General features: G+C 36.0%; 1 protein-coding gene across 11 annotated transcripts in view; it reads left to right on the plus strand.

Annotated features, from left to right (window-relative positions):
• The window catches only part of LOC106876922 (heat shock factor protein 1), a 115,550-nt gene that overhangs the window by 90,081 nt on the left and 12,928 nt on the right, over positions 1–12,541 (plus strand). For all 11 annotated transcript variants that reach the window (XR_016241664.1, XR_016241667.1, XR_016241666.1 and 8 more), the window contains one exon: positions 1,199–1,310. Coding sequence is in view for 6 of the 11 variants with exons in the window: in XM_089351270.1 (XP_089207396.1) it covers positions 1,199–1,310 (112 nt within the window). In the remaining 5 variants the exon portion in view is untranslated. The remainder of the gene's footprint in view (positions 1–1,198; positions 1,311–12,541) is intronic.

The following is a 12,541-nucleotide window of genomic DNA, read 5'->3' on the forward strand; positions in this document are numbered from 1 at the left end:
CATTATTACTTTTCTACAGCTTTAGGCTTGTAAGAATATATATATATATATATATATATATATATATATATATATATATATATATATATATATATATATCTCCAGTTCACCGAAGAGTTTCTATAGTAATGCATCATATTTTTCTGCATTTGCCCACACCATTTGCAGCTTGTCACATATGCTTACTGTAATTGAAAGCATAATTGGTGTCAATATTTTGCTGTATAAACCTTGTGTGATGAAGCTCTTTCAGATATTAACTTATTAATATTAAATTATATATTAATCATTTCTTGACAGACACAATTAAATGCTATTTGTCAGTATTTTCCTGTAAGGATACCAAATAGATATATCTTAAAATTGAAGCCAAACTCACTCATGACTTTGAATTACTATTAAGAGCATAATATATAAAATACATTTTTAGAGAAAGGCAGCCTCTTAGTAGCAAAAAACTTGTTTTTAAACAGAATCATGACATTGCTACTACCAATAATAATATATTTAAAATATTTTTTTTTACATTACTATGTATCACAATCTATAAGTATTATTCCATAAGCTATTATGATCATGTGATTCTAAGTTTTGATATCTTGATTTGGTGAAAAGAATGTTTTTCAGTTCAACCGAAAAAAAAAAAAAAAAAGAAAAAGAAAAACCAAAACCAAGTCTGCAACGTTTTGAAATTGAGTAATATAATAATTGCATAATTAATATTAATAATGCATTCCATAATTTGGAATTATTATAAACTATGTATCGTTTCTCTTGACATTCAATCTCACTAGTGATTAGCTGTTTGGCATATTGAGAAAAGGAAGAGTTCTTCAGAATAGTTATTGCATATAGAATATGTTTTGAAAGAGAAAGTACCTGTAAGCTACAGCTTACTTGAAGTTCAAGAGTTCACCTAACTCTGGAAGAAAACGTTTGATTATTATAAATACAAATCACAGATTGTATGAAATATGTGTTGCAATTTAATTACATATAATTAAAATGATGCTTAAAATTTTCAGTGAAACAATGGCTTCTTGTTTACTGTTACAGAAAGTAGTTTAAAATGGATCAGATTATTGCTGCAGGGCAGTGGCGTTAATTATTTGATTTCCTAATTAGGATATACTTCATTCTCTTTTCTTTCTTTTTGTACATTTGTAAATTTTTTTGCTTTTTTTTTTTTTTACTTCAGTGAAGCACTGGCTGAACAACTTGATTCAATACAAAATGATTTGGATGGTCTCCAAGGAATGCTATCAGATTCTAGTTCCACCTACAACTTGGATACCAATACTTTACTGTCTGTAAGTTGAATTATTAATTTCTTTTTTTTTTCTTAAATTAATTCCATAACTTGTGTTGACTATTTGATAATATTTTTTAAAATAGGTTTTATCTTGAGACAAAACTGATTTGGATTTTTGATAAATTGAGGGTAAAAGAAATTGGATAGAAAATAGTTTTCACTTTTGAGAAATTCATACTTGTGATCAAGATTATATATTATACAGACTAGTGGTTCCTAACGTTTCTCAAAACATTAGATCACAACTTGTATAAGAAATTAAAATATTGTAACTAGGATTGCTTATTGAATAAAATTAGGGAAAAATATTTTTAAAATATTAGAATAACAAACCTACTTTTTTTAGTGGTTTCAAATCCATTTTTTCCTCCCACTTTAGTTTGAGTGGCATGATATATTTATCAGGGCAGTTATTGGTGCTATTTTAGCATGCAGTCTACTGCAGTATCCATAGTCTATGCTGTCAAATGATCTGATCTAGGTTAGGGATTATGTTTAGGGTTAGAGTTAGACCACAAGCTTAAGTGTAAATGGCCAGGTAGAGTACATACCAGGAACCCTATTATTTTTTTAGTTGGATGCCCTTTCTGCTCCTAACCACTCAACCATGAAATAAATGTAGGCCTTCAAAATCTGAACTTTGGACTTAGCCTGGTAGTAGCCCAGTACTTGAAATCTTTTGTGACTGTGTTGCAGTTAATTTTAAAATAATGAAGAATCTGGAAGTATTTTGTGAAATAACCAAGATCATTCGTTAATTGGAATATAAATAATAGTTAATTTCTTACACAAAAATTTGCAGTAGGTTTTAATTCAGATATGAACACTTTATAGCTGTAAGTTTTGTCTTATAGAACCAAAGAGCTGGGAGTGTCTCAGCTGTGTCGGTATAAAGCTATTTAAACTCCAAAATGGTTTCATAGGCTGAAAAGTTAAACTCCTAAACATTTTTGTGTTTCCAACATTAATTTTCATTCACTTAAAATATTTGAATCTAACTTCTATTGACGTGTGTACATCCACACATCCATAATATATTTTTTTTAAATATTACTTCTTCATTACGTAAATATAATTTGAAATTTTGACAGTCTTATTACTAATGATGGGACAGATTACGTTTCATAATCACCAATGTTTCTAATTAATGTATTAATAACTTGAATATCCAACAGAAACATTCACCCATTCAACATTTTTTTTTTACCATATACTTCTGATAATTTATGGGTTTTGTGCATGTTCCTACAGTCTATAGTATTAAGTGGACAAAAAAAAATCTTCACCCAGATAGATGCTAACTTTGTTATACATAAACTTATTCATAATACTTATTTTCATGATACTTATTTTCTTGTGAAATGCATCAAAGTAGACTCTGCTAAGTACCTTGCCCCATTTATGTAATGTTAGGTATTCACTGTTCAACACAAACTTGCATGGTGGCATCTTATCTACATAGCCATTGCATCTCACAGTCTATACAGCTATCTTTTTACCTTTACCTCTGCTCCAGATACAAATCTCTCTCTCTCACACACACATCAGCTTTTGGTCCATAGTCTCACACTCTCTCTTTCTCACCACTACTGTAATAGCCTCTACTCCACTCCTTGGTGCTGGCTGGTCTTGTACCACCTCCTCTTCAGCACCCCAGACTCACTGGTCTTTCCTCCTCCTATCACTCATACAACACCCCAATCAGATGCACATTAACCACTTTCCTGGCCCTTTCTCCCTAGAATGTTGCTTCTCCTGGGAATTCTCTCCCTGTGGAATATGAACAGCATAGATTCTTGCAGAGTTGTTTCCTCGAAATTGTGTGTGTGTGTGTGTGTGTGTGTGTGTGTGTGTGCGCTTTCACTGGTTTCAGTCATTGGACTGCATCTATGCTGGTGCACTGCCTTCAACAGTTTTAGTTTATAGTTTATTATGTCTATCTCACCACTTGTTTCATTCGGTCTGCAGCATATTTTATCAATATCTATTGGACAACTATTTTATCTTTCGGTGCAAAGAGACTCAACTTGATACACATTTTAATATAGTTGCACACTCACTCACACACGCACACACACACACACACCAAATTTTCACATAATAGTTTATGTCTAACCAAATTTCGCTTAAAGATTTATTGGACTTGAAGCTATAGTAAGAGGATGATGAATCAATATATTGCATAGTTGGATTGGATCCAGATGCATGTGGATGTGGAGCATACTTGTCAATCACATGGACTAATTGACCTGTGTGTGTGTGTGTGTGTGCGCGCGCGTGTGTAGTTACATGTGTTCATTCATTTATGGTGCAAATCAGCATGTTACTGGTAAATAAACAGCACAGTATATATAGAATGGTAACAAACCACTTACTCTTGTTGATGCTGCAGAGAAAGAGGTTCGTGAGACTCTTATACTGAGAGATTTGCTGGAAGAAGGGAATACAAGGAAGAGTGAGGGATCAGCTGCTCCAAGTAGATTCAGCAAAGGTCCCAGCTATTGAAGTTAACAACTATATGATCAAAATAGAGCCCTGGAAAGGAGCACCCTCAAAGATATCAAATTGATGAATCAAGTTATCAAGTAACGCTTTGTTACTAATTAGGAAGAGAAATAACTTAAGCCTATACGAGAATGGTTGTACATCAATATGTTTGCTTTCTAGTGAAACAACTATACAAGTCCTCAGGTAAGAGCAAACTCAAGCATCTGTTGTCCTGGAGAAGACCTTTGACACAGTTTTACACTCTGTAGTCTGGGGTCTCTAAGAAAACTTGGTATGTTTGATGTAAACCTGTTTGGTGTACAAGAGATTTTTTTAGGATCATAGGCAGATTGACAGAGTAGGACTTAGTGTGCAGCAAATGTACAGGAGTAGTCAGTTGTAAGAACTCTTCATAAGATGAATTCCTAGAAATAGTTAACAAGCTTTTCTTGCCTAGATGACTTAATCAGCAATGCAAGTGGTTCTTTTGATGGTATTGTTGCCAGTTTGGAAAAAGTTTAGTAAGTTATTACTCCTGCAGCTACAAAGAGATCTTCCTCTGCAAGTGAAGGGCTGATTGTACAATGCATGTGTATTAAGTGTAGTAGCGCAGTTTAGTTAATGGAATTATTGGCACTAAATACAAAGGATGCCTCTTGAGTAGATAGACATAAGGTGAACTTGCTCTGATAGATGTGTAATGTTATGTGAATGCTTGTCAGAGTACAAATGAGCTGTAAAAAAAACTGGGTATCAGTGGAAATGGTTGTAATATGGTGCATGAGAGGATACTGCACTGGTATTGACATTTCATACACACAGGATGATGATAGTTGACTAAAGGGGTGCTAAGCAATTGAGCTAGAAGGAAGATGGAGGAAATTGTGGTAAAGGCTGGTCTTAAAAAAATTATGAGAGACTGCAACAAGAGACAAGACACTCATCTGACCCATGCAAGATAAAAAAGCAAAACAAAAAAACAACAACATAAAGCAATAATAATTATGATGATGCTCTCTTTCTTTCTTTCTTTCTTTCTTTCTCTCTCTCTTTCTCTCTCTCTCTCTCTCTCTCTCTCTCTCCTTTCCATCCCCCTCTCTCTCACACACACAGTTTTTTGAGGTTACTTGATAAAATTCGATTCTACCAGATTTTGTGTTACTCCTATTATTTAATTTGAAAGTCTAATTTATTGATCACTTAAACAAATATTTATCTTTTTCAAATTGTTGCACTTGATTTTCAACTTATTAAGATACGATATTAACATCATGAAAGCTGTATTTGGATTTTTATTTGCTTTTAGTTTCATAATTTTCAAACACTCAGTGATTGAGCTCTTTGAACCTTATGCGAAATACTTATTTCTCTACCGCTTTCATTTCATTCTCAAAATTTGACACTTGATTTAAAATGTAAACCAAGCAAAAGTTTTTAAAGAAAGTTTAAAAAAAAAATTTGAATTTTATTAAGTATAAAATGTGAACATCAATATGTACAGTATTTTTACTGCACATATTGATGTCCACATGCATATATTTATGTGTATACATCATACTCTAGAATAGTGGCTGTCAACCATTTCTCACTTATGAACCCCTTTGATCCCTATTTTACTAAGGCAAGGAGGACCCTCATAGCCATTCAATGTCTAAAATCTCCTATTACATTCTTATGATTAAATATGTTTAGGAATTGTATAGAGAAAGGTATAAATGTTTTGTGTATTGCACAAAAATTTTAACAAAACCTTATTTGGAAACCCCCAAGGGCAATATGAACCCCGGTTGAGAACCACTGATATAGAACCATCAAAGTCACTACAAATACTTGGCCTTACTATCACTGATGATTTCTTTTGGAAGATCACATACCCCTAACATTGCTAAAACTGCACCCAAAATACTAAACTCCTTCTTTGCAATTGGAAAATATTTTAGCTGTGACTAGATGCTGAAAATCTACAAAGCTTAAATGTGAGCAGTATTTGAAGGCTGTCCACATATGCATCTATAATGGTAATGATGCTTCTCTCTCTTTCTCTCTCTCTCCCTCTCCCTTTCTCTCTTCCCCTCCTCCCCTCCCTCTCTGATACATAGAATATCCAGCTGATAAGCAAAGACTTTCAATCCAGGCATTGGCTTACTATCACTATTACAATGACTTCTGCTTCTCTAAACTAGCATGCAACATACCATTGCAACCCAAGCTCACCCATGCCATCTCCACCTAAAATAACCATCTTCTTTCACCATATCTGACATTATTCTTGCCTATGTTTTTTGCACAGGCATCAGATTCCAACAAGGAATCCTCAACCACATCAGACATAAAGGTTTGCATAGACCATAGGCAACACATCCCATTCTTTATCTAGAAGATAATTATAAAGTCAACAGCTAACATAACAGCACTAATTCTGGAAATGAGTTTCTGCTAGAAATAGTAGTAAAAGACTGTAAGAGCTCTCTTTGAATTCACCTTACTGCCTTAAAAAAAAAACGACATAAAAGCAAGGTCTCATTGGATGGTATGATCCTAGATACACCAGACTAAAATAAAAGGTGGGATGTGCATGGCTGAAGCATGCTAGGATATACAGCTTTTCCTTTCTTTGACCTCCATGGAGCAAATAAGAAATAACTTTGTCTTATGTACAGGATCTAGAAATCACTCCTAAATATTTGATCTGTGATCAGGACTCAAACTTGCATGGACAGAATTGACTTAAACTATTCAATGAGGCACACTATGATGTCCTTAGCGAAATCATAAAGTATGGCTTAGATGTCTCAGGCTTCCCTTCTCAAGCTCAAGCCAGTGGGGCTAGACCAAGGGGATAGGGAAAGGCCTGACTCTGACAATTTTCCTGCTCCATGGTGGTAAGCCCCCATCTATGATGTCACATGCTGTGACAACTTGGTGTGTTCAGTTACCAGCCCAGGCTCCACTGCTTGTCAGGCTGAGAAAAGCAAACTGTCAAAGTATTAGTCGTTCTCTGGCAGGTTTATGGTTGAGCCTGTGGCAGTGGAGACCTCTGGCATTCTCAGCCCCTGGACCATATCTCTGCTCACCACTATTGGGAAGGAGATGACTATCCACAAGTGCGAGCCCCATGAGTCAGAGTGGCTTTTACAGTACATCTCCCTCCTTATCCTCAGGGACAATGCCTTTTCCATTTTGTCTGCTGGGACCATGAAGCTGTCTGAATTACAGGAAATTGAGAGAATGTAACTTTTGTAACTTTATTCTCTCTTTTTTTTTGTTCTCCTTTTCAGTATGATGATGATAATATACTAAGATAAAGTAAACTTAAAAAACGTGTTTTAACAAAGCTAAAATAAAGCACATTAACAGCAGTTGCAGTGGGTGATTTATTCTTTGCCTACTCACTAAAACTACCAATGTGACTCTGATGTCAGTTTATATTTAGAATATAAATGCAGAAGCATTGAGAAATATGTAGATATGTAATTTAATGATGTAATTTGAAGGAAATTCAGTTGTAAATAAAAGCTTGTATTCGTTTGTCTTTGTGTTCTGAGTCGAAATTCTGCAAAAGTTGACTTTGCCTTTCATTCTTTTGAGGTCGATAAAATAAGTATAAGTCAAGGACTAGGGGTTGATGTAGTCGACTTACTCCCTCCCCTGAAATTATTGGCTTTGTGCCAAAATGTGAAACCATTAATATATTGGGTTAAAACCACTTTGATTGGGGGAAAAATAACCAAAAGTTTGTGGCTTTTGAGTAGACTTGGATTTGGTTGATATAACTTTAGCTAAAGAATTTAATAATATTTCTGTTAATAATTATTACTGATTTAACAACTATAAGAGCTTGGTTTTCTAAAGATCACAGTGTGGTGCATGTTTATGAAACCTGGTAGGTCTTAGTGCAGGATGGTAAACAACATTGAGCACAAGCTATGTCATGCAACAGATCAAATCAAAGATTTGATTTCTATTTAAAACAGAAAAAAAAAAAAAAAAAAAATTTTAAAGTTTTATCTCCTGTGTTTTGTGAACAAGATATTGGTGTAGATTTCCGGTGGGCCTGTCACCTGTTCTGTGCATTTCTGATGGCAAGAGTAACAAGGGGGTACTTTGTGCAGCTGTGTTCAAACAGGTGTTTGAACACACCTACCTATCAGTCTTCTCATTGATATACATCAGTGGAAGAATATGTCATCATCGCCACCCTCATCATCATCATTTAATGTCTGTTTTTCATGCTGGCATGGGTTGTATGGCTTGACAGGAGCTTACAAAGTCAAGACCTGCACACTGCATCTAATCTCTCTTATGCCTAACTTTTCTCCTAATACACTAGTGTTGTCATACATGTACACTGACATTGTACATCCAGTGGAGCATACTGGCTTTGTTCCTCTCTAGTCTCCACATGTCCTCTGCATTCAGGGACCATGTTTCACTACTCTGTAGTACTGCAGTTTGTACACATGCATCATGCAATCTTCCTTTCACTTGGAGAGAGTGACCTTTGTTTGTCAACAGAGGTAAAATCTCTCTGAACTTTCTCTGTCCTATTCCTATCCTAACAATTACACTTTCAGTACATCTTCCTCCTTTTCTAATTGGGTCATCTAGGTAGCAGAAATTATTTATTACTTCCAGAGATCCTCGGGGACATTTGAGGAAATCAGTTTCCCATATGTCTGTAGTCTTTATGGCTCTTCTACATCTACATACAAATACTACTTCCTCTGTTAATCTTCCTACTATTCCACTACACCTCTTGTGTGTCCATAACTTGCACTGGGTACACTGAATGAAATTCCTGCTTACATCTTTCCTACATATCAAGCAGGGCCATTTACCTGATGTGGGTAGAGTCCTGTTTGATTTTTTGCTCACTAGGAACTTGGTCTTTGCTTAGTTAACTTTAAGACCCTTTGACTTCAGGTTTTGTTTCCACACTTGAAATTTCTTTCCTAGTTCTGTTACATAATCTGTAATGAGGGTAAGATCATCATCATCATCATATATATATATATATATATATATATATTTTCTCATGGGAATTTGGGTATGAGCAACACCACTTGTATGAAAGTGATACTTGCTTACAATATCAAGACAATGACAAGTGGATGCATGCACAACAGGCTTCTTTCAGTTTCAGTTTACCAAATCCACTCACAAGGTTTTGGCCAGCCCAAGGTGCCATGCAGTGTAACTGATCCTGGAACTGTGTGGTTGGGAAACAAACTTCTTAACCATACAGCCATGCTTACTCTCATGCTGAAGCCAATAATTTCTCATTTTTGCTTTGTTGAAATATTAAACATCATACAATCTCCTTATTCTCATCGTCGTCGTCATTTAACGTCCGCTTTCCATGCTAGCATGGGTTGGACGATTTGACTGAGGACTGGTGAAACCAGATGGCTACACCAGGCTCCAATCTGATTTGGCAGAGTTTCTACAGCTGGATGCCCTTCCTAACGCCAACCACTCAGAGAGTGTAGTGGGTGCTTTTACGTGTCACCCGCACGAAGGCCAGTCAGGCGGTACTGGCAACGGCCACGCTCATCTCGCTCGAGAAACCTCATGTGTCACCCACACAAGAGCCAGTCCAGGGGCACCGGCAATGATCTCGCTTGAAAATCCTACAACAACCCCACACAAGAGCCAGTTCAGGGGCACCGGCAACGATCTCGTTCGAAGAAATTTCATGTGTCACCCGCACAAGAGCCAGTCCAAGGGCACTGGCAACGATCTCGCTCGAAAACCCTCATGTGTCACTCGCACAAGAGGCAGCCCACGGGCACCGGCAACGATCCCGCTCGAAAGATTTCATGTGTCGCCCGCACATGAGCCAGTCCAGGGGCACTGGCAACGATCTCGCTCGAAAGATTTAATGTGTCGCCCGCACATGAGCCAGTCCAGGGGCACTGGCAACGATCTCGCTCGAAAGATTTAATGTGTTGCCCGCACATGAGCCAGTCCAGGGGCACTGGCAACGATCTCGCTCGAAAGATTTAATGTGTCGCCCGCACATGAGCCAGTCCAGGGGCACTGGCAACGATCTCGCTCGAAAATCCTACAAAAATCCTACGACGGTCCCACACAAGAGCCAGTTCAGGGGCACTGGCAACGAACTCACTCGAATAATTTCATGTGTCACCCGCACGAAGGCCAGTCAGGCGGTACTGGCAACGGCCACGCTCATCTCGCTTGAGAAACCTCATGTGTCACCCGCACAAGAGCCAGTCCAGGGGCACCGGCAATGATCTCGCTTGAAAATCCTACAACAACCCCACACAAGAGCCAGTTCAGGGGCACCGGCAACGATCTCGCTCGAAGAAATTTCATGTGTCACCCGCACAAGAGCCAGTCCACGGGCACCGACAGATTTCATGTGTCGCCCGCACATGAGCCAGTCCAGGACCACCGGCAACGATCCCACTCGAAAGATTTCATGTGTCACCCGCACATGAGCCAGTCCAGGGGCACCAGCAACGATCTCGCTCGAAAAACCTCAATAAAATACATAGCTTTGTACTTATGTAAGGAAACAATATCACAGTTGTAATACAGACAAAAGGAGAAATTCGATATACTTTGCTCGCTCACTTCTACACTATATATCCCTTACATTGATCTTTAGCTATGTAGTTATCTCTTTTCCATCCTTCACTATGTAGTTACTGTTGAACCAGTCTTCATTTCTAAACCATTTACTGCTATGTGTGTATATGTAAAAACAAACTTACATTTGTTTTTATTAGAAGTATCAAATGTGTATTGTACGATACAAACAAGGTGATATATATTTTGAATACAGCATTGCCATTAGGACAATGGAAATAATGCGTAAATTACCCTTAAAAGGTGGAAAAAAATGTCAACAAACAGCCATGGGAGTCGAACCCATATCCCCCAAAACACCAGCTGAATGCTTTACCAATAGCTAAACTGTCCACTGACAACTCCTCCACCGATTTTAGACACTAAATAGCTTATTGAACAACAATGGGTATATATAAACGAACTTATTTTGTTTTTATTAGAAGCATTGAATGGGTATTGTACGATACAAACAAGAAGGTAATTTACCCATTATTTCTGCTGTTCTAATGGCAATGCTGTGTTTGAAAAAACATTACCTTGTTTGTATCATACATTTGCTGCTGCTTTACTGTCATGTAACATCACACCTCTAACTTGTACATCACACTGTCCATTCTTAGTTGATTCTCTTCATTATTCTATACACTCACACAATGCTTATGAAGTTCAGCCCTAATTAGATTGTGTATAACTTGAGTATAGAATATGTACACTCTGAGTTGGAATATAAACTGTCCTATAGTGGTCATATTTTTGACATCACAAGGTTTTATACTCTGATACCATATTTTGCTCTCTCTCTCTCTCTCAAGTTTTATCAAAAGTAATGCTTTGAATTTACAGGGCTTAAAACTCCAGATAAATGATAAGAGTTTGGAATTGTGAAGAAAATAAATAAAAGATAAATAGCTAGAAGAAATAGGGGAAAAAATTAAGAAATATGTGTGCAGGTACATGTTTACAGAAGCTTATATGGAGATATGTGCAAATTTTTACCATCTTAAAAATGTTTCTTTTGTGTAGATGATGCAAAAATATATGAAAATACAATGAAAAGGGCACCCAATTTTGGAAGGAGTATATGATTGATTAATCAAACATATTCCTTGACTAATGCTTTATTTTATTGACTCCCTGGAAGGATGAATGCTAAAGTTGATCTTGATATAATTTTAGTTCAGAACATAATGGCTCTGCAATTAAATCCACCAAAACACTTTGTTCAATGTTTTCAAAATTCTTTCTGTTGATTACTTTCTTAACATTGCCTTTCAAGAGCTGTGTAGAACGTTTGAATAGTAACTGCTACTCAAGGGAGGCAACTGTAACTTTTGTCTGGTATTTATTTAATGATCAATGAATTTTCTTTATGCGGAAGATTAATAGGGACTTGTATGTTCTGTTTAATTTTTTAAATAACATTTTCATAATTTCAGAATAGATTAAGCATAGATAACAGTAGCAAGTGCATACATATATGTAAAAACATACTCATTTAACTAGTGACTGTGAACATCACTATATTAGAAGATAAAATATGTCACGCAAATTCAGTGATGATCTATCCATTACTGTTAGAGAAAACATATTGTTGTATAATCAACATGAGCTTCCTATAAGGGTTACTTCAAGGAACCTTCAGTATTTCAAAATTTTTACTTTCTTGCTGATTTCTTTGTGTTTATTTATTTTTGCAAATTCAGTTACCTTAGGCCAAACTATTGGCTGGAGATAAAAGCAATTAATTCTCAAAATAAAATTCTAAACTTCAATGATTTATATTTTGATTGATACCTACTTAAATGATACTGTACTGTGCAGTAATGTGAAATTAATAGAAATGAAAAATACATCTAGCACAGACATAAACTGATTGAAGTAAATTTTTATCAACTATCCAATAAATTTGTTTCATTCTTTTCATTCAGAAATTATTTTTATGTACATATATATTTATATATTATTCTTTTCTTTTTATTTTTCTATGCAACTTTATCTTGATTTCAATTTTGCTTTTACTATTTATTTTTGCTTTCTATTTATGTATCTGTCTGTCAGAAGAACAAAAGGAGTAACCATAATCGTAACAGACCTTTCTAATACAAAATTCCACCCAGAAGCTTTTGTGCATATTTAAATTGAATCTAT

The sequence above is a fragment of the Octopus bimaculoides genome, chromosome 4 (genome assembly GCF_046866305.1).
Source record: "Octopus bimaculoides isolate indiv1 chromosome 4, ASM4686630v1, whole genome shotgun sequence".
In the NCBI taxonomy this organism is placed as follows: domain Eukaryota; kingdom Metazoa; phylum Mollusca; class Cephalopoda; order Octopoda; family Octopodidae; genus Octopus; species Octopus bimaculoides.